At 46.2% G+C, this 23,206-nt stretch overlaps 1 protein-coding gene across 3 annotated transcripts; it reads left to right on the plus strand.

Annotated features, from left to right (window-relative positions):
* The first annotated feature begins 1,780 nt into the window (after positions 1–1,780).
* Positions 1,781–22,757, plus strand: pcdh10a (protocadherin 10a). Of its 3 annotated transcripts, none has more exons than XM_084342657.1 (5): positions 1,781–4,914; positions 6,083–6,141; positions 6,700–6,806; positions 18,632–19,015; positions 21,029–22,757. In XM_084342657.1, exons 1-5 carry the CDS (start codon positions 2,368–2,370, stop codon positions 21,046–21,048), a joined length of 3,117 nt encoding a protein of 1,038 aa, XP_084198783.1. In that variant the 5' UTR covers positions 1,781–2,367; the 3' UTR covers positions 21,049–22,757. The 3 variants fall into 3 exon arrangements, with proteins under 3 accessions (XP_084198783.1, XP_084198784.1, XP_084198782.1); XM_084342658.1 differs by having other exon boundaries at positions 18,632–18,792; XM_084342656.1 differs by lacking the exon at positions 21,029–22,757 and having other exon boundaries at positions 18,632–19,391.
* Positions 22,758–23,206: the final 449 nt, after the last annotated feature.

Raw genomic sequence — 23,206 nt, forward strand, 5'->3', positions numbered from 1 at the left:
ATTCAGTATTTTCACACCGGGGATCTGAGTGTACTTCACTTCTTGGCAACAAATCAGCATGTCAAAAGAAAAACAGTGATAAAAAAAATTAAAAATGTGTAAATGAGTACAAATGTATACATTTTATATAAACATAAATTATCATTTGTTGCATTCCTTTAAAAAAAACTTTGATATTAGATTTCTGTTGTGACTTGAATGCCTTTCTCTTGAGGTGTCAGTGGTGGATGAAGTAGTACTCGGAGGCGGAACACATGCACTGCACTTTATTTAAAAAAATACACCCACAATTTAATCTGCTCTGTTGTTTTTTTAGATATTCTCTGTCTATGAAATAAGTTCCAGTGCCCTCACATCATCTCCAGGAATTTTTCAAAAAAGGAGAGAGGGCAGACGCGAGGGGGCGACGTTGGTCTCTGTAACACCCTGACAGAGAGGGGGAGAGAGGGAGAGAGAGGAGAGAGAGAGAGAGGAGATCCGACTCCGGTGTCAGCTCGATTCAGTCACACAGCTCCGGCTCAGACATGGGTGGAAATTCATCCAACGTCTCCTCTTTGTTTCTTCTGACTTGTATGGCGAGATGCAGAATCGCCGAATCACTCGCTGTTTAATCCAGCGCACAATGGCCACGTCGCTTTGCATTACGGCCCGACATTGTTGCGCTCCCGTCTATTACATTCGGAATTAGAGACTTATGTTAATTAGCTTCAATTACGCTCGTTTTCATCTTTTTGTCATCATCCTCCAAATGCTGCGCAAGTAGTTAGACCCCCACTATTTGTGGCTCCCTGACTCCCCCCATTTGCATACTTAATTTATGCTTTATGAATTAAATTAGCGCATGATGCAAGTGCATTCCAGTTAAGGCCGGCGTGTGAGGGGGTTAATGATAAGAATGGGAAGATAGGGGAACTAATAGGCTCCAGGCTATTAGCAACACGGTAGGACTAAAGCAGCGAGCTTCATTACGCTGAATTAAAGGAAGTCATGTGTGAGTCTGATCCTCTGATGGAGCCTCGGATCTCACGACGACGCTCAGCCGCCAAACACTGGAGATGTCACTTTGTTTGAAATTGTTTCACTGTCTCTCATATTCTGCCCTGATGTGTGTTCGTATCAGAGAGAGAGAGAGAGAGAGAGAGAGAGAGGACGGCCGTGGCACTGTGGGGTATTGCGTCACTTGCTGTCTTTACTTGCGCACGCTCTTTACATGGTGGTCTTCGGCTGTGGGCATCTTCTTGCTCCATTCTGACTCACGCGTTGGTACCAGAGCGCAGCTTCAATATCAAACTGTTGAAAATAATTGCGTCAAGGCCGACCTCATGGGGGTCGTGCTTCTTTATTTGGCAAATTGAAAGCCTTTTTGTCACACCGTGGACAAAATACAGTCATGATCATAACAAGAAAAAAAAAAAGTCCCTTTTTTTTGCAGTCAGAATGATCAGAAATAGTCGCCTTCTCCTGCCAGCTGCTGTATTTTCTGCACACATCCCCGCCGATGCCAACTGTCACCCACTATTATTCGACTTTCTTAATTCACTGGATGTGTAAAACATTTAATTTTCCTGCTACAACTGAGGCTGGGGCCTGGAGGAGAGAGAGGAGAGGAGAGGAGAGGAGAGGAGAGAGGAGCGCAGCGGCACTTAACTGGTTTTGTTATGAGGGCCCGATGTGCGCTCTGGCTGGCGTCGCGGAGCCCCAATCAGGTGCCATTACACCCGGTGTTTGAGAATACCATTGGCTGGTGGGGAAAGGAGCTGTGCGCAAAACCAACCCCGCTGCTCACACTCGCCTTACAGAAGCCGAGCTGAGAACATCATCCGCTTTGAGCGCTTAGGCGCAGTGATTACATCCTCACAGAGAGAGATAGAGAGAAAGTCCTGTTATTCGCCAGTCTTTATTCACAAGTTGCATTTGTTGGAGGTTTCCGCGGTGCGTTAAAGGGAGGTTTTTTTTTTCTCCCCATGTTTCTTTTTCCTGCTCGTGTGGAATTTCCCGTGCTTTTGTGTGACTTTATGTGAAGAAGGGGCAGTCTGTTCTGTGCACAGGGAGTGTTGGCTATGCGTCCTGGCTCCAGCCTGCAATGTTTGCGCTGACGCCAAAACTCACAGACCGGTGCAGAATTGATTAAAACAGAGGAGCTCGGATCAAATGGCTGTGCTTCTCACAGCTGAAACGACACAATGTCCCAGTGACCCGAGGCAGAGGAGAGGAATTTCGCAACCGGACAGCCTTGTTGCTGTTTATTTCACTGCCTTTTTACGGACAGAGCTGATGGGAAATGCTCGTTTCTTGTAAGAAAAAGGAATAACACTTTTTTTTTTTTTTTTTCTCGTCTTGAAGTGCACTTTGTGAGAGGGAGAGGAGATGATCTGGTTAATATTCCTGCTCTCCATCCTGGATGGAGCGGTCTCCCAGCTACACTACTCCGTGCCAGAGGAGCAGGAGCCGGGCTCCGTGGTTGGGAATATCGCAGAGGATTTGGGGCTGGACATTACCAAACTTTCCGCTCGCCGCTTTCAGACGGTGCCTAGTTCACGAACACCTTATCTGGAGGTGAACTTGGAGAACGGTGCGCTCTTGGTGAAGGAGAAAATCGACCGGGAAGAAATCTGTAAGCAGACCATCCCGTGCCTACTGCACCTGGAGGTGTTTCTGGAGAACCCGCTGGAGCTCTTTCGCGTGGAGATCGAGGTGATGGATATCAACGACAATCCGCCCAGCTTTCCCGAGACGGACATTTCCGTGGAGATATCGGAAAGCGCCATCCCCGGGACCCGTTTCCCGGTGGAGAACGCCTTCGACCCGGACGTGGGCACAAACGCGCTCAGCACATATGCCATAACGAATAATAACTATTTTTACCTTGACGTGCAGACGCAGAGCGACGGGAACAAGTTCGCGGAGCTGGTGCTGGAGAAGTCGCTGGACAGGGAGCAGCAGGCGGTGCACCGCTACGTGCTGACGGCGGTGGATGGGGGCATCCCGCAGCGGACCGGGACGGCGCTGCTGGTCGTTAAAGTTCTGGACTCGAATGATAACGCGCCCACCTTTGACCAGACTGTGTACTCGGTTAACCTGCGGGAAAACTCCCCCGTCGGCACTCTGGTTATCCAGCTCAACGCCACGGATGTTGACGAGGGACAAAACGGGGAGATAGTTTATTCCTTCAGCAGCCACAACGCCCCGCGGGTGAAGGACTTATTCAACATCGATGCCAGAACAGGTAGGATAGAGGTGGCGGGTGAGGTGGACTATGAAGAGAGCAGCACGCACCAGATTTACGTCCAGGCGAAAGATCTGGGGGCCAACGCGGTCCCCGCGCACTGCAAAGTGCTGGTCAAACTCGTGGACGTGAACGACAACACACCGGAGATCGGTTTCAGTACTGTGACTGAATCCGTAAGCGAGCAGGACGCCCCGGGCACCGTGATCGCACTTTTCAGCGTCTCGGATCGGGACTCCGGCGAGAACGGACACATGAGCTGCGAGATCTTAGGAGACGTCCCTTTCAAGCTGAAATCCTCTTTTAAAAACTACTACACCATCGTGACGGACGGGCCGCTGGACAGAGAGAACACAGACGCCTACACCATCACCGTGGTGGCCAAAGATAAGGGTCAGCCTTCGCTCGCCACCAGCAAGTCCATTAAAGTGCACGTCTCCGACGAGAACGACAATGCGCCCCGTTTTACGCAGGCGGTTTATGATGTGTATGTGACTGAGAATAATGTGCCCGGCGCTTTCATCCACGCTGTGAGCGCTCTGGACCCTGATATAGGACAGAACGCTCTAATTACTTACTCCATATTGGAGTGTGACATACAGGGCATGTCCGTGGACACCTATGTGTCCATAAACCAGGACACCGGCTACCTTTACGCGCTGCGCTCTTTTGATTACGAGCAGCTGAAGGAGTTTAATTTCATGGTCCAGGCTAAAGACTCTGGTGCCGCTGAGCTCTTCTCCAATGCCACTGTAAATGTGATCATAGTCGACCAAAACGACAACGCTCCCACTGTAATAGCCCCCATCGGTAAGAACGGCACAGCCAAAGAGCACCTGCCGCGCTCCGCGGAGCCCGGCTACCTGGTGACGCGCATTGTGGCCATGGATGCGGATGATGGCGAGAACGCACGGCTGTCCTACAGCATCCTGCGGGGCAACGAGATGGGGATGTTCCGCATGGACTGGAGGACAGGGGAGCTGAGGACAGCCCGCAGGATCTCTCCCAAGCGGGACCCGCAGGGCTACTACGACCTGCTGATCGAAGTGAGGGACCACGGGCAGCCCCCTCTGTCCTCCTCGGCCAGTGTGAGCGTGATGTTAGTGGACAGCGTGGTCGAAGGCCGCAGCGGGGATCGCGGCTCGGCCTCCAAGGCGAAGGAGACCTCCCTTGACCTCACCCTCATTCTCATCATCGCCTTGGGCTCCGTGTCCTTCATCTTCCTGTTGGCCATGATCGTGCTGGCCGTGCGCTGCCAAAAGGACAAGAAGCTCAACCTGTACACGTGCCTGCTGGCCGGTGACTGCTGCATGTGCTGCGGCTCGTGCTGCAGCAGGCAGGCCCGCGGCCGGAAACAGAAGAAGCTGAGCAAATCCGACATCATGTTAGTTCAGAGCACCAACGTGACGTCAGGGGTCGGGCCCGTGGGGCAGGTGCCCGTAGAGGAGTCCGGTGTGGGCGGCGTGGGAGGGGGCTTCGGCTCCCACCACCACCAGAACCAGAACTCCTACTGCTACCAGGTGTGTCTGACACCGGAGTCCGCCAAAACGGATCTGATGTTCCTGAAACCGTGCAGCCCGACCCGCAGCACTGACACGGACCACACCAACCCCTGCGGCGCCATAGTCACGGGTTACAGTGACCAACAACCGGACATCATATCCAATGGCAGTATTCTCTCTAATGAGGTAAGAGAAGGCTGAATCAGCGTTTGTCGCCCAGGGCTCCCACAGAACGCCACATTAGATGTAATAAAAGTGCACAAAGGTGTTAACCTCATTTTAAAGATCCTCCAGAAATCAGCAGCTGCCTCTGCTTCATGTCAAAGTGTGTTATCCATGCAGGTCACGCGCAGCAAAAGTCACAGAGAGGATGGAAGGGGTATCAGATATTGACTCGGCTGTTCTGCTCCGCGGCCTTTAATCATTGTCATGCGTAATGGTGATTGGACGTGTCAATTGTGAAATCTCATGTGGCCTTTTAGTTTTATTCGTGATAGAGCGCTGTCAGATCAACCTTTATGTCGTGCGCAATGGGCTGAGCGTGGCAGGGATGCTGACTTGGCCAGAAAGTGCTGATGATTTCAGTCAGTTAGTCGCATTTCTTTTTAAATTCTGTGTTTTGAACGTAAGTTTGGCCATTGTTCATTTAATATACCCGACATATTCGTTTGTTCCCAAAAGCGCGCACGCACGGGCAGTCCACATCTCGGGTTTGAATGTTTGGGTTACCTGTGCGTCAAAAGAAATCCTTAAATTGGCCAGAAACTTCTCCCTGTAAAAGAGCATTCCTGTGCGTAATGACACCGTTTGGTTACATCAGCAGGCCCTCCTTTAGCCCAGGAAATGTTAAGTTGGTATTTTTTAGTAAGGTTATACAATGTTACCAGAAGTAAGGAGGAGAGGAGTGACTTGCTTTGCGCACGGCCTTTTTTTTTTTTTTTTTTTTTTGGAGGGGGGGCTTTTTTGTTGATTGCGGTGTGGCTGGAGCGCAGCCAGACAGCCAGTCACAGCCTCGCCTTTGCTGCGCGTTAAGTATTCCGCGCACGACCCAGCACGGCAGCACCGTGAACAAAGGTTGTTCAGTTTCAGCATCGGGCGGCTCAATCATTTACGCATTCAATCGCCTCCCTAACCCACTCTTCCCTTGCTCCCGTCTCCTCTCGCCCACTCACTCACCAAGTGGATGCGCGCACCCGTCGGCACACAGCTCTCTCTGACACACTTAACACGTTTGACAGCCGATGTATGCATACGTCCTCAGCCACGATCCTCTCATGTAGCATAAACATTCCTCTTATGTATTTAATAAAGTGTCTTCTGGGCTCTAAATGTGTGTTTCTGTGGGCTTTTCCAGACAAAACACCAACGAGCAGAACTCAGCTATCTGGTGGACAGACCAAGACGTGTCAACAGGTAGCAAAGAACACACACACACACACACACACACACACACACACACACACGCATGAAGAGTATTATTACCAATGTGCAATACCTAGTGAGCCACATACCATCCGCCATCAGAGGACCTATAACCTCCAATAGGCCTCATGGAACCTCAGCCTATTCACATATCAATAAAATTGAATATCACACCCATCAGTGTGAATCCTGTATATTCCGCATCGTTAATTGCGGCTTGGAGAGGCTACATGGTTCCCAACGTGTCCATAACGTTCATCTTCAATTTGGCATCAGTCCCATAACTGACAGAGCAGCGCCTATTAAAGCTCTAATGCTGGATTTCATTACATGCCATGTGTAACATCCAATTTAGACTCTTGACGGCCACCGTGACTGTATTAATGTGGTGTTGATTTCTGATTCTCCCTCCCTTTTTCTCCCTCTCTCTGCCCCCTCATCTAATCCCCCCTCCTCTCCCTTCGTCTTCCCCAAACTCGCGTCTCGATGCTCTCTCCCCCCACCCCCACCCCCCTCCCTCCCGCGCGCTCTCCCTCTCCCCCTTCCCAGTTCGGCGTTCCAAGAGGCAGACATCGTCAGCTCCAAAGACAGTGGTCACGGTGACAGCGAACAGGGCGACAGTGACCACGATGCCACCAACCGGGGTCATTCGGCCGGTGAGTTCCCCACACACACACACACACACACACACACACACACACACACACACACACACACACGCACAGTCCCCTAATCTGTTTCCGTGGTGTGTGTTTGCGATTGTGAATTGGATAATGCTGAATTGTTGGTGCGCATCGGTGACTTTTAATTTCCTTAATTTGAGAGTGTGCGGAGGCCCGGGCTCCGGTGTTGCTGGCTGGCTGGCATGAACAGGCCCCAGAGGCGTTGATTGTATTTCACACCCGGGTGAAAAGGAGGAAAGGGAAAGAAAAAAAAAAATAGGGTGGAATTCTTTTCCCTCTGTCTCTCTGTGTGTCTCTCTGTCTCTCTCTAACCCCGCGGCTGCTTCAGAGCGTGGTGCTGAAAGGACAGCGACTCGCAGCGAGCCGCTGCAGCGCTTTAGTGGCACCAATCAATAGGCTCACTCAATGAGGAGAAAAGAAAAGCTATGGCGGCTAAATTGATATAATGAGATGCATTTCAATCAGCCTCGCAGTCGGCGTAAAGCACCGCCTTTGTTGGTGAGAGATTCAGCTGATCGAGCACATTAGCAGCTTGTGCGCTCTTCGGTTCCCCTCCATAACTAAAGGTGACGGTAAAATGTTGGTGTGCGGGAACGTTTCCCCCCTCTGCGCACTTCAGGTTTATTTACCGGCTCCCGTTTCTCTCCTACACTTTACATCGCGCTGGATTTGTCTTTGACGAGGCTTTAGGTCTTATCATAAGCCTCCCCCTTGTTCTCTCTAAAATTCTATTAGGTTAGTACCTGTTTATTGATCAGAGTGGAGTCAGACAAAAAGTGGAGCAATACAAAATCTCATTTCATATTGAATTGCCCTTTTCCCTTCTGAGGGATTGTTCCACGCGGCTCGCGCAAGGCCCCTGTCTAGACCGGAGCCTGCCAAATACCATGTCGGTGCTGGGAATACAAATAAAGCGGATCAGATAGGTGCTGTTAGGATAGTGAGCGGCCCCCTGTTAGGATCCACGGTGTTCCGGCGTTATTAACGAAGCGGCGGCAGTGGTCGCGTCACCGCCCGCCCTCGGAGGTCAAGCTGTGCCAGGCGCCACACGCAGAAAACCAAGAAATGCGCTCCTCTCTGTATCAAGAATGCAGCGGAGTCACGCAGAGTTTGGAGCGTGTTTTTTTGCTTTTTTTTTTTTTTTTTTTTTTTTTGAAAAACGCTTTTGCAATTCAGAGCAGAGAGATAGACACAGAGGAAAGAGACGGGATAACAAGGAGTGTAGGTTGCATGAATATGTGATGCGCATCTCAGTCTATTCATCTAGCAGCTAACCTCAGACCTGAGTGAGGAATCAGCCCTGACGCGGCGCTCCGGCCTGCGAGTGTGCTTCAAAACACGTTACAGTGCACGGATAGCACGTCTCCTCAGCTCACTTTGGCTCCGAGCGTGCCCGTTTGGCGCTGGCCCGGGCGCGCACCCAGTTTGGTGCTGTTCTCTGCAATCCATGCGAGGGAACCGACATTTGTTCCTCATGTTGGATTTAGAAGGGGAACAGCTTACCACTCCGCGGGAGGTAATATCACACGACTGGTACTTTTGGAAAGAGGGACACTTGGAGTTGCACAGACGTCTGTAAACAACAAACCCAGACGGGACGCGTGTGCCATTACGCGCGGGCGTAAAGGTATACCATTGTTTGATTTGAAGGTGTGGGCGGCGTATACATGATACCTGTATGTAATCCGCTCGCGTGTGTGGGAGAGAGAAACGAGGCTGGGCGATGATGTCTGTGTTGAAAAGGAGTTTTCCTTGGAGACGGTACTCAGGGAGGCTTAAATGAGATTCAGTCGGAGAGGAGAGAGTGGTAGCTTGTGCCTGGCACGCTGCCAGCTGTATATCATCTCTATATAGGCATACCTATTGTTCATTTGCCTCTCTCTCTCTCTCTCTCTGTGTGTGTGTGTGTGTGTGTGTGTGTGTATAGGTGTGACTTATTCCCTGTGTAAATATAGGAATTAGAATACTGCTGCTCATCTAGTGTGGGTTGCATACTATGTGTGTCTATATTGTTGTGTGCGCTGGCCTGTGAGAGTTTTAAGCTGAGTGCATGTTCTTCAGTTTTGCATGAAGATGCCATGAAGAGCCAAACTGAGCCAACGCTATGTATAGACCACTGTATGTATGTGTCTCTGCACACACACACACACACACATATGCTTAGCGTGTGCCAACAGTATACATATTTGCATTCTCTAGTGTGTGTATGTGTGTGTGTGTGTGTGTGAGAGAGAGAGGCACACACATTCTCTTCCAGGGTTTGTGGCAGGGTCTCATCCTTCATTCTGTCTCCCCCACACGTTGGCTCTCCGCAACACTCGGCTGATCAGTAATTCATTTCTAGAACCTTTGCATAGCAATTATCAAAGGAGGGTTAGAGGCAAGGTTTCCTCACGGGACACGCGCGGCACACTCTCCCTCTTTTGGTGCACCTCGGAATATTTCAAATCAAGGGAAAACCATTTCCAGTTGGCATATCATCAACTACACCTGCCGTAGCTTCCCGCTCGGCCGCTCGTCTGACACTTTAGAAAATAAGTCTCCTGACGTGCTTCTAAATCAAAGGGACACTGCCTGTGAGGCTGGGATATCAGCAGATACCTTTAAAAAGTGGGCAAATGGCTTTTCTGAGAGCGGCGTGTCTGGAGTGAGGCACCGCCGCGTCAGGAGCCAGAAGCGCTATTGATTGACGACCACACCCTTTACCTCCCAGCACCCCCCCCCCAACCGGCTATTTTATTTTAGGTTGCTTGATTCAAATTAGACACTGTTTTCCTCATTATTTCCCTCATCTTCCTAATAGGAGGTGGCAGCAAGAGTGAGCAAGCAAAACAAAAACGGTGACAGATAAGAGAGGATAAAATATTCATCAGCCGAAAACTGTGACATCTGAGAAACCTTCGATCAACTGTGGAAGGCTGCGTGACGGGTGGGAGACTGGAAACGATGATTATCATGACGTTTGTTTTGGTGAGAACAACAGCCGTGACAAATGGGACAATTAAATCACTGTGGCAACGGTGTATTAGATGGCTGATTATGAATTAGTGGCGGGCACCGTGTTGCAGTTTACCATGTCAGGGAGCTGTCAGAGGGATTTAGCATACATGGTTTTGAGACACCCTCCTCTCAGGCCCTAGATACTGACGAGACGGGGGAGAACATAAAGGAGGTCTCAGGTTGATTTTTCAAAAGCTCACAGGAATGAAAGGAACGGAGAGACCTCACCTCAAAAGGCTGAACGTTCACGAAAGACAATAACTTTGCCCGCATGGCGATAAAATAACACAAAGTAAAAAAAGGTCATTTTACAGAAAACCTTTCAGTCGAGAAAACATCCTCAGCTCCGCAGTCGAGAGCAATTTCAGACTAAGGCTGCAACTAACAATTATTTTCATCATCAATTTGCATATCATGTGTCAGAACATAGGAAAAAGAGAAACGCTTCCCAGAGTCGGAAGTGATGTGTCAAAATTGCTCGTTTTATCCCAAAAAAAAAAAAAACACTGTGCAAATGCCCAAAGATTTTCAGCTCGCTATCATGAAGGACAAAAAGAACAGCAAAGCGTGAGAGAGGCAAATGTCAGTCAATCAGGAGTAATGAGACCGGAACACTTCCTCTAACGGGGGCTGACGTAGTTAAAAATGCACCACGAGTGAAGCTGCACTCGGGCCTCTGGAACCCATTTGTCGACAATAACCTAAACAAGAGGAAAGTATCTCAGTGTGACATGAAACGGTACAGTTCTATTACGGCTAATAGGATAAAAACACTGCCTCATTAAAAAAAATCAATTTGCATTTTGTCTGTAACAGGTGGAGATGTCACCACTTCTGAGCCCACTGGCTCGTTGGATATCAATAACAGTCACAGCAGAGAAAGGGGAAGATCAATCAGTTTGATTAACTAATTGACCTGACTGCTTCCGCTTTCTGATCTCGCGCTCAGCATGTAGAAAAAGGAGCTTTGTATAACTTGCTAAAGGTAGAACGACTGTATTCATTTCGACGCACTCGCACATGAATTACATTACACGTGTAATGTAATGATTACCAATACACGTCTCGTCGAGTGTGGAGATGAATGTGTTCTTGGTATGAATAGGCCGCGCGTTCTGAATGAACTGAATAGCTCAAGTGTTTCCAAACCTGAAAAGGATGAAAAGGGGGACACAAGCCCTCTTCACTCTCAGCACCAAAGCATATGAGTACGCCTCGAATCTGCTGAAAACACAAGATGAAAATATGAAAAAGATGTATTGTCGCCGCCTCAAAGAGAGGCCTTGGATATGTATTCCTGAAGTTGAACTCAAGGCAGTGAGAAGAATGGAAATCTGAGCGAAGTCCGCGATGAGTAACACACATATCGTCCTTCCTGCCCAGAGACCGAGCGTCAGCGTGCATCTGCTCCAGCCGCGCTACACTTCCTACGACGACAACAAAAACAACACAACATAGCCTGTGATGTCAAGATCTGTGGCCAGTGGCTTTGATTACACTTCTCTCTGATAGAGAACATAAACTACATCACTTTTGTGAACATTTGCATCACATAAGTACACAAGTGCATGCTGCTGACAACAGATTCGAAAGGAGAATTCCACTTTTCGTGCACTTCTTTGCTGAGATCTGTGGACGCTGCTGTGCGGTTATATAAGAGCGGCAGTGCAAGAAACTACTACGACTACAGATCTTACAGGTTTTAATCAAACACCCACGTCAGCCAAATGTTACACGCTGAATAAGGACCGCTTCTTTTCAGGTGCCAGATGATTTTATTGTGCTGCAAATGCGACCAAAAGAAAGAGTTGTTGGGTGAGCGTCCGCTTCCCTGCAGTCACGATAACATAAATTACTGATACACACCCTGAAAGCGTTCACCAACAAAATACTGTTTGTATCAATCACACTTTTATCTGTACTGACTCTAAGGTCAGGTCCCTTAAATTACTGTGAAGCCATTGAGCTAGCAGCAGTAAGCTACTGATTCTAAAGCTCGTTAGCAGCCTTATTTTCTGACATTAATAACTTCATAAACATCCAACACGGCGTCACAAATGAGAATAAACTTAACATGAATGTCAATAGCTCTTCTCTTACCTGCAAATGCAACAAAAAGGCAGTTTTTGGATGAACACCGGCTGTGTTATGTTTTACGACTGAGCTAACCTGCTTCTAAACTTGCACAAGCTGCTACTGACGCCACAGACGAACATGAATATTTCCCGTTTAAAAGTGACACAAAGCATTTTAAATATAGTATAAACAATATAAACAGTTAATATAAACAGTGTGTTTCAAATAAAGAGAAAGCTGGGAAGGAGATGGAAAATTAGCTACTTAGCAACTCGATCTGCGTGCGCTGTTCCTATTGCAATCAGCTAGCTAGCATAACTACAGAGCAAAGAGAGGGATGGGACACACAAGGCCTCATGTAGGTGCTCTAATGTACAAACATATAACTCGCTCTACCTTTATTTTGGACATAATCACTTTTTTTGCCATTTGCAAGTCTTGAAGAAAGTTGCTAACACAGTTTCAGTAACCTGTTAGCTTCCCCCAACCAACCCCTCGGACTCTGTTGCAGTGTCACCCTGTTAACAAATACTGCGGTGAGTACAAATAAAGGGGCACTATGCAGTTTAAGAGATTAAAAATCAAACTCAGAATTTTAATGTTTAGAAAAAGAATAAGGTAATAATACAAGTACAGGTAGTATTTTATTGTGCATTTTCCCCATAACTGAATAAAAAGCTGTTCTTTGCGGAAAATACGGTCCCAGAACATTGTTTGAAGCTGGAAAAGTGGCAGGGTCCGCCACATATAAACAAAGTAAAACAGTATGACATTATGTGGGCCTTTAAAATTAGTTTGTGTAGTCAGTTTATTCAGTCATCTTCTGAAGAGAGTTTGAATATTTAGTTGTAATAAACCAGCATCACCCTCAGCCAGAATGGTGCAGTCGGGAGGTCTCAGCGTTTGAATGCATTTGGTCTGAGTCATAGTCTCGGCAAGGCTCTGTGTAATAGCTCGTTGCATTTTATAAGAGTAGACTAAGTGATGAAAGGCGTGCAAACCAGAGATCAATAATCAGTGGTCATCCAGAACCTTTGTTCTAACAATATCTAAGGAGCCATATTAATCAAACAGACACTGTTAGGGCAAGCGGCCATCTGGGCTCTCCTTCCCTGCCCGGTTGCCGTGTAACAAACATCGAAAAGTGGTCGCCGTTTCTCAGAGACTCGGAACAATTTCTCTGTCTGTCATTACTGGATGTGGCGGGAAACCATCTCGCTCTCCTTTAGCCCCTGTGAGGTCTCTGGTTTACTCATCGCAGCCTCGCCGGCCAACTCGTGTAGGGAAGCTGTGCTACTCCCCTGCCGTCCTGAGCTGCTGTCCAAATATTGACGTTTTGTGTCTGCATTCTCTCCGGAACAGAGGAGGACAAGATAAAAAACAGAGGTATGGATAGAAGACACCCTCCACCTGGGGCATGGAGAGTTGTTGTTTTTTTGGGAGAGAGAGAGAGAAACGGGCAGAGAGGATTAAATGTTAGAGAAAATAACAAGAGACAGAGAAAGAGACACAGGGACTAATAGAGATGGAGGGAGGGAGACAGACGGGAGGATGCAGGGAGGGAACGACTGCAGATAGATGCCCACAAAAGTGATTTCAAACATGGGGCTCGTGTTTTCCCAGGATTTGTTTTCCTCCATTTCCCCGCTTCCCAGTTGCTGGATGTATGTCAGGCAGCGCAATTAGTCAAATCACAGCGACGTGGGATTTCGGAAACACTCCGAGATGTAATGAAGAAAAAAGAAGCAGCGGAAAAAAAAAGATCCGAACAGACGTGCTGATTGCTTATTAGCAAGTAGATTGTGTTTGCATTGTGTTGCGTCGCTTACGTTCCCCCTGTGTGTGTCCGTGTGTGTGCGTGCGCGAGCGAGCTTTGCATGCGTGTGTGCGCTTGTTCTTCCTGCCTAGATGAGGTCACGATGAGAGATAGGGCTGCTGGCAGGGCCTGTCATTGCCAGTCACTGTTTTGGTTGTTGTTTTGCTTCCTGCCCGAGGAAGAAAAGGTGCTTCACGGGAATCAACAGCCACTGGGTGTCATGTGGTGTCATGGCCTGTCTGTCTGTTTACCCGTGTACATTTACATATCTGCGCGCCGAGAGAGAGTATTTTTAAGGCGGAGTGTGTGTTTGCAAACATACGTGTTGATGTCGCTGTTTTTTAAGAGAGAGCCGGCAGGCGGGCAAAAAAAAAAAGTAAAATAAAAAATCACCGAGTCGTTTGGAAGCTGGTGACAGGAGTTTCTCCTCGCCTGATGTACGGTAAACAGCGACTGCTGCAGACTATATTTGCAAATCGTATCCCCAGCACAGTGCTTAATAATATACAGCGATATGAGAAATGAGGAGCAACTCCTCTTAATCCTCTGACATTAAATCTGTATCTTTATCTTTATGCATGTCTGTGCGCTTTCTGCACACTTGCGTTCGGTTTTGCACCTGTGCTTAAATCTCTGCATCGTGGCTTTATCAGCGCAACGGCACAGAGTTGATTGGAGGGCCCGGGGTCAACACCCCTATGTGTCCGAGGAGGAAGTTAATTTGCCAAAAGTCCATTAAAAGGTTAAAGGCTAACTGCAAGGTGGGAATTAGCAGAAACGCCGTGATTTAAGTGCCCCCAACCTTTTAAAGACAGACATAAATAAACATTAGTTCCAGGGTTGAATTGGAGGGCAAATGCAAGTCAACGCCACTCAGGATCTGCATTAGCATTCCCATAGATCTTCCGGAGTAGCTTCCCCGCTCTGCGCTTGTTGGGATTTTTGAGATCGCTCGTTCTGTTCTCCGACTTCTCTGGAGTGCAGAGCTGCCGTTGACCCGTGAGCCACATGTGCGAGGAGGTGAAGGAAACAAACGAACCCCTTTGGCTGCAGAAGCGCAGGCTGGTGCCGGTTCCGTAGAACAGACGTATTCAAAACCTGCTGAATCAAACGCAATATGTAAAAATAAAATACAAAGAAAGTAGCTGTCAGCTCTTGTATGCAGCTACTTGCCCTCGCTGCCTCTTTTAAAAGTAAATAACCCAGAACAGTCTTAAAGATCGATGTGGGCTCCGTGTGTCCCACAGGAAAGCAAGATTTAGCCGTTAATCCTCGGTTTATTTAATTAAGTCTATAAAAGTTTAATCATAATTTTACATTCCCGAGTTTTCTTACATTATATACATTCATTCTTATTCATTATTAAACTGGGATAGGCTCCAGCCCCACATGGATAGTTAGATAAGAGGATAAGATAGGCCGAAAACAATTCCTTTTTGGTTAAAGTGCATAAAAAAGCTAATGTTTAATTGGAGACTTTTCACTTCTGGTACTTAAATCAAATTCCTCTCCCTCTCTGCGTGACCCCTCTCTCTTCTCCATCTGCGATCGGCCAGGTCTCCCCCCCCCTGTCTGTTCTGGCCATTGCTCTTTCCATCTGCGATCGCCCAGGTCTCCCCTCTCCTTCCTTATGGTTCCCGCAGTCTTGCTGCTACTCCTGCCTGCTGTCTCTGTCTGTGAAATCTGTGACTTCCCCGTCTGTTTGGCCCTCGCTGTCCCCTGTCTGCGAGCCCTCGTGGCTCCTCTGGCTCTCTGGCCACGGCACAGTCTTTGTTGCCTGTCTCGCTCCACGTGAGGTCTGAATTCGCAACACGATTGGATCCACACGATGCGCACAAACGCAGAAATACAGTCAGCCACGGTGGTGGTTCGTAGACAATGTGGTGACAGTGCTGTAGGTAATAATGAGCTGTGCAGTATTTACATTGCACTGGGTGACTCTTGAGGTCAGAATAACTCGTAATATCGGCGATTATAAAGGTGTTTTGATATGATGGCAGGTAGCTGTTCTGCTACTGAATTATATTTAGACGGCGTTTCAAAGTTTGCGGTCTTTGATTGGTCGAGTTGAACACATTGCCTTGTCATTTTTCCGCCTGTCTTCCTTCCTTTCGGTCTATGATGTCGAGTTGTTTTCAGAAGATAGGGGGGCACGACGAGGACAGAAACAAACTAATGCTTTTATTCACTTTATTTAAAGGTGCATTATGTAGCTTTGGGGAAGTGATTTCAATCAGACGAGAGAGATCTATGTTGTTTTGTATGTGGCGGACCCTGCCACCTGTCTGGCTTCAAACAGTGTTCTGGGGACCTTTTCTTCCTCTGAGAACAGCTTGTTCGATCAGTTATTATGATAAAATAATATCTGAGTTTGTATTATCACCTCATTAACATTGTGAATATTGAAAGTCTGAGTTTGGATTTCTTCTCCAAAACTGAAAAGTGCCCCTTTAATCAACCCCCTCCACTGCTGCAAACTATACTAATGCAATTATACTCATTAATCAGTCTACTTCCTCTTCTGCTGCTGGTTAAAGCTAAATTTAAGTTTTATTGAAGACATTATGATGAAATTGGTTATTACACTTCCCATATTAATGGCAGTATAACAAAAAAAGAGTAAAAATGCAATGTAAACGTCTGCTGTTCTCATCCTACTTTAAATTACATTTAGTTTCCTTGATGGAGGAAATACATAGCATAATTGTTGATTGATGTTCTACTCAAGAGGCTTTTAAGAGAATATTAATTGTAACTAAAAATACACTTTCTATGATTATCTTTTCTTATTTGAGAAACATGCAAGACTCTATTTTCCAGCCCTCACTTGTGTCTGAAGGTGTTTATGTAGCCTGAGGGGCAAAGCTCAGGTCAAAATGTTGCTGGCAGAGCGCTTGCTGCACCTCACACTGCTCACTCGTTAAGCTTATTGCTTTGCACTGTAACAACTGAAGACGACTCACTGTGTATGAGGATATCAACATTCTAATCCACTCCGCATCTGGATTGTAGTGACCGGACAGAAAAGACACTTTCCTAGAAAGTTTTTCCTTTAAAAAAGAAAAATAAATCAAGCTGAAGCAACAAGAATGAGCAAGAAGAATATATTTTGAGTATAAATCACACCCTTGCCTGGTTGTCATGAGAAGACCAGCTACGACGTTGCCACGATAATGTTTCCACCACACGGGTTTTTATTTGTTTGCTTACAGTGTTTTTGCCTCAGACTCGTTAAATTGGCATCACATTGTAGAAACATGTCTGAAATGCACAGACCAGTAGAGCAGCGGCATCCAATCTGACACAACAAACAAAACAAAAGGGAAAACTCTGACAATGGGCGCCGCCGCTTTCATGACTGGTGACGCTTTCTCTGCACTCGCCTCTTCCCGCTGTCGGTAGAGATAATCCATAATCTGTGACAGGCTGGCACTTTGAGATTTAGTCTCAATATGCTGAGGGGAAGAGGTGGACAGGACTTGGAAAAAGTGTTTTTCTTTCCTTCAGGGTGCAGGTAAAGTTGAAAACCAACAGATCTTTACCATTTTATATTATGACAGAGTATTATATGACTTCACTGGGGTGGTCGTATTGATCCGTCCTGATTATTAATAGTGATGTAAGGGATTCTCTCACCCGCATTGAAGATGATTCCTTTGTGTGCGTCCGCTCTGCGCCGCCTTATCTTTCTCTGCAGCCTGACACCTGTATATGAGCATGCTTACATTGCATTGTTTGTGTGTGCGATCGCCTGCTTTTAGTAATAGATGAACAGTGGCATTATCAGTTGAATGGATCAGTAGAATAGATTTGTGTAAGTGGACCCTTTGATCTGGAGCCCCCTCAGCCTCGGGGAATTACAGATTTTCTGCTCTCTTTGTTTCCCGATCTCTCTCCTGTTTCCTTATTTATCCTCCTTCCCTCTCCTCACCCTCAAAAACGCTCATCTCCCGCTTTGATCCTGCCATTTCGCCGCTTCCCCGCATTCTCCTGGTTTTTTGCTTGAGAACTGGCAAAACTACAAATCCAATCTGCGCGCTGAGGGGAGAATGGCTGCAGAGTCTCATTACGATGATGAGAGTCATCATAGTATCATAGTTCACGTCTCTTTCTTCCTTTCTCTTCCCTTTTATAATGTCGCTGGTACTCTTCTTTCCCCTCGCTCTCCTCTCTTTATTCTCTCTAAGAGAGCGTAATTAACATAACTGGTACCTCTTTCATGCCGGCCGTGTGTGCGTATGAGAGTGTGTGTGTTATTCTATTATATCATTTCAGATGTTAATTTAATCTCTTTTTTTATGTTGGTGTTTTGTTTTTTGGCAGTAGCTCTCTGTCAATTACGCACTCTGTCGGTTTGTTTAGGGATGATTGACATTAGAGTGCGATTACACACACAGTGGAGATTTTGTTGGTTTTTGTGGCGCATTTCTTAAGATAATTGTCGTTTTTTTGTGCGCGGATGATGGAATATGGATTCGCAGTTTGTCTCTTGGTGTTTGGGAATCAATTGTGAGTCTGAGGATGTTGACGTGGAGAGGGGGTGAAATGTTTTCGCAACACCACATCACTTTGATTGCACATTTCATTCGGAATGAATGAGGTGAGGAGGAAAACAAACAATTCGCTTCATCAATGTTGGCCTTGTCTGTTTGATGAATGGCTTTTGCTGCACTTTTTCTGCTCGCGACATTGGCAAATGATTGCTAACTTATGTTCTCTCTTCTGGTCTCTTTCTCTCATCTCCACCTCCATCTCGCCTTTCCGCTTCTCCCCTCTCCTCTCATGCTCCGTCTTTTTTTTATTTCCTTTTACTTATCTCTGTAATCTTCCATCCACATTTCCACCTCTCCATCTTCCCCTCGCCTCATCTCCACTTTCCATCCCTCCATCTGTTTCCTGTCTTCAGGCGCTGACCTGTTCTCCAACTGCACGGAGGAGTGCAAAGCCCTGGGCCACTCCGACCGCTGCTGGATGCCGTCTTTCGTGCCGTCCGACGGGCGCCAGGGGCCGGACTACCGCAGCAACCTGCACGTCCCCGGCATGGACGCCACGCTGCCCGACACTGAGGTACCCTCCTCCGTCAACCTCTCCGAGCAACTCACCATGACCTCGTCCACCGCCTCGTCCAGCGATAGGTCATTCTCCACCTTTGGCAAGGACGGTCAGAGGTCACAGTCACACCACAGCCTTCACCATCACCTCCATCAGCAACAGCAGCAGTACAGCTCCAGCACGCTAGAGAGGAAAGAGTATGATAGGGGGACCCTACCGTACAAACCCACCTTTCTCTGTGAGTATCAGTATGAAAGTTCCCTGGGACCCTATGACTTTGGTCTGGTCCAGCACAGATACTAAAGGAGGGGACCATGAATCTGCCTCTTGATTCTGATCTGGACTTTTTATGTTGTTCATCAACTTTTGATTTCTTCTATTTTTAAGGAGTTTTTCTTAGAAAAATACGACTTTAAGTTTTGTTGTATTGTTTATTTTTCTTTTTCTTTTGTAACTTATCATTTCTTTTGTCAGATGTAAAATGTTCTATCATTGCTAACTCCCCTTCTCCAAAAACCCACCTTGACAAATTCAATCTAACCCCACCCTAACCCTAAATACTGTCTGTAAACATGTGATTATATTATTATAAAATAAACACTATTTGAATTAGACTCGTGTTAAACTGCTGTGGCCCCTTTTTCTTTCTTTTTCCTTTTCCCTAAATTTCCCCTCGAAATTCTTTCCAATCTGATGCTCATATAAGTAAAGGTCACCAACACAAGCACACTCTCTAATCCTGACATTTTCACACACCTCCCATCGAAAGCTGTTTCAAGTTTAAAACATGATTTTGAGTCTATAGACAGGGAATATAAGGTAGTTGTAAAGGACATCTTTTTTCCATTCTCTCACCAACTGAGTTTTGCTCGAGCGCGATGACTTCCCTACTGAATATCTCCAAAGGTGAAACTCACAACCCACGCTGCTTCTTTCTTCACACGGATTGAAGTCCATTTTGTTCTAAAAAGGATGTCTCGAGTATCTATACTCGCCTGCCTGCGGATCAATACCTGACATAAAGAAGGGTGGGTGAGGTGGGTTTGTCAACCCCGAGGTCAAGATTCTTCAGTTGGAAAAAGTCACATACACAAAGTTTGTGTGCAGGAAAAAGGAGGGAAACTATTACACCATGTGAAGGGCTTAATTTGGAAAAAAATGAAACATATTGATATCCATTGGAATAAAATTGAGTTCTCAGCTCGTAAAGAAGCAGGATCGGATTCTTTAGAGAAGGACGGCAGGACACTTCTGGCCGCTTTCAATTGCTTTCCGAGCTCCACATTACATGAATATTCTATTAGCTCTTAGAGTAGAGAATGGATTCGATATACACATTCAGTAGAGAAGTCATTTCCAGTCAAGTCACCACCATGTTAACCACCATCCACCATGATACTGCATGCTGACTGTGGGCCGTCTCTGCAGGTAAAAGACGAGCACCGTAACCTGCTTTATTTTTTTCCCTCCCTGTTGTTTGCGAGTTAGCGAACAGAGCCAAGCAATCTTTCTCTTGCACATCAGGTCTGTGAGAAAAATAATTTGTATTTAGCCTTTAGGTGTTCGAGCCTGCTTTTGCTCCAAATATAGCTGCCTGCGCGTCTGCTCATCTTGTTTGCCTCGCAGGGTTAGGATAAATGCACTCCATATTCGCTCGGTCCAAAACTCACAACTTCATTATATTTCATTTGACTTTTTTGATTTACGATTTCACCCGTTCTACCCGGTCTGTTGAAATAAATTGACCCCATGCTGCAACGGCAAAGATTTTGTTGTTCATCAGTCTGTAAAAAATATGAGAACAGTCCCAGAGGCTGAGACTCTATTAACCAATAGGCATCATGTTCTACTTTTAAAAATAGCAGCACATGCTACTACTGGCTTCGGCAAGGCTCTGATCACCAGGGTTGCCTTGATAAAGGGTTCATAAATATTTAATGATCCATTTATAGATAATTAATGAAGCAATTAGTGCTGTGTGTATTTTATATGCATGCATTATATACCCACCAAATTTTCAACATTTATCTCCGCTGATGGACGTGTTATTTTTTTTTTTTTACCTAATTCCCAAATTAGCTTTACCATTACACTGCGAGGACCAGCCTTTAGGGTATATAAATAACTTCACACAGAGTCCTTTGTGGCACGTATCCTTCAAGAGATGGTATTTCGAGCCGCTTGTGTCACTAAAAAGTCTCAAGGGAAGGGGTGCCATTTGTCTTAACGAGTGTGTTCTCTGTCTTTGCAGCCCGCAAAAGGATTTGCTAGCTCGTTCCACGTGGACCTGTCGGAGACAGCGTGAATCTCTGTACTAGACCACCAACACTGATGCTAGAGACAGCGAAATAAAACTAAACAAACAGCAACCTGGACAACTGCAACCTTGGCTAAGCTTCATTATCTTGGGTGGCGAACTGTAACAAAGCCTTGGCGGTGGTCACCGGGGGAGGAGAGGAGAGATAAATACTGAGTAGCTGTAAACCTCTAGATATGTGAGGAGCAATCCAAGGCCTTATTCCTCTCAGCAGGACTGAGACCGGGGCCGCAACACTCGACATGTGGTGAAAATTATAAAGTCATCAGCAGCAGACAGAGGAGAGGAACCGAAACGGACAGAGGAATACAAAACAAGAAGAAGAAGAGGGACCGATCAACTCACAGAGGTGTTTTTTTTTTGTTTTTTTTTTAGTTATTGTTTTGGACCGAGGAGTTAGCCTCTAGAGATCTGTGTGTGCCTGTTTACATGAAGAAAAAAAAAAACTAATGTTTCTGTACAAACTTCAACCAATGTCACACGGAACCCTTTAGCTATTTCTATGGTCACCACTAAGCCAACTGTACAGAGACTGTTTGGGGGAAAAACAAGGAGACTGAGCGAGAGACAGACAATTAGACAGACAGAGCGAGGCAGAGAGCGAGCAGGTGTTGTACAGGTCTAACATGACGCAGAAAAAAAAGGATAAGGGGACAAGCAGAGATGATGTGCAGTACTATAAATTCTGTATCTCCGGTTTTTTGACTTGACTGTCTTTATATAACTTCTCTTTTTTGTTTCTGTTGTTCTTTCTGTGTGGTTAAAGTGTGCAGACTCTAACGTAATCCAACTTACCGTTACGGACAGGAACACGCGGTCCGGAGACGGGTTCAGTCCTCTTTCGAGGCTAGCCACTTCAGGAAGGAGATTTTTAACACATACACTGGAAAAAGGAGACGAAACAATCCACACGTCCAGTTTATATCACAATAAAATATCACAAATGAATGTTCTCATTTCGAAAACTAGTGACTAACAAGTTCTCGAGCTCCTTCCTGAGCTGACTGCAGAGAAAGGGAAATGACCCTTTTACCAGGATGTGGTTCCCTCGACGCCATTGGCCTATACATAAACAATCAGACACACTCAGTGGTTTTTATCATGTGTGCAAAGTGTTTACTGTGCTATTTTAAAAGCTTATAAATGAATATAAATCTATATATATAACTATATATATATATACAATATACTTTTTTCTGAAAACTGTGTAACCATTGGTTAGTTTCTACACCTCATAATGTCATTCAATCTAATAATACCAAGTGCTACAAAATCAAGACTTGTATCGATCAAAACGAGGAGGAGTGCTCCAGCGTGGAAAGCAAACCCCTCTCACACCAACCAAGGATTAAGTTGATGTTCTTATTTGATTGTTACTTTTCACAGTTTACAGACGCTGGGCCTTGTTGTGTGTAGCGAAGACACCAGTTGAGTTGTTTTGGCCTGTTGTGTAATTTTTACTAGCAGAATATGTGTTCATGTACAGGAAGGGGGACTATCACAATTAGGCTAGATATCAAAGGTTTTACAATCATACAGGAGAGACACACAGACAATACATGGTGAGGCGCAAAGTATTGCACACACACACACACACATACACATATGCACACACATACACACAGGTCAAGTGGTGATAAATAAACAGTGTCATTGAAATTCACTAATGTGTGTTTTGTTGCGTTCACTTGGGAATATCATGTCACTGATCTGCAAACGTCTGCTACCTCGTGTGTCGTTTCCCTCCTCTTTTTCATGTATATGTGCGATGAGGCTGCACTGCTGAAGGTTCTCTTGTGTGTACACCTACCAAAGAGACATTGTTTTGTTATGGTTCGCCAATTTTTTGGTTCAGTTTTGGTGTCTTGCACCTAGTACGCTCAGAGATTGGAAGTTACAACTGGGGAATTCCCACGTCAGACATTGACTGGAACGCAGCATAAGGCTCAGGATTTTAGCCAAGTGCTAACATCAGTATGCTAACATGCTCACAAGGATAATGCTAATATGTATGCTAAGCAGGTATAACATTTACCGTCTTAGTTAATCATGTTAGCATGCTTACATTTGCTCATTAGCACTGAACAGTAAAGGTGAGAGGTTCATTCATTT

This window comes from Pagrus pagrus (genome assembly GCF_965226575.1).
Source record: "Pagrus pagrus genome assembly, chromosome: 2".
NCBI lineage: Eukaryota > Metazoa > Chordata > Actinopteri > Spariformes > Sparidae > Pagrus > Pagrus pagrus.

Excerpts from the sequence above, each read along its gene's own strand:
- pcdh10a (XM_084342656.1), top strand. The coding sequence starts at position 2,368 with ATGATCTGGTTAATATTCCTGCTCTCCATCCTGGATGGAGCGGTCTCC. Across the intron at positions 4,915-6,082 it reads GCAGTATTCTCTCTAATGAG|ACAAAACACCAACGAGCAGA; the intron begins GTAAGAGAAGGC and ends GGGCTTTTCCAG. Across the intron at positions 6,142-6,699 it reads AGACCAAGACGTGTCAACAG|TTCGGCGTTCCAAGAGGCAG; the intron begins GTAGCAAAGAAC and ends CCCCCTTCCCAG.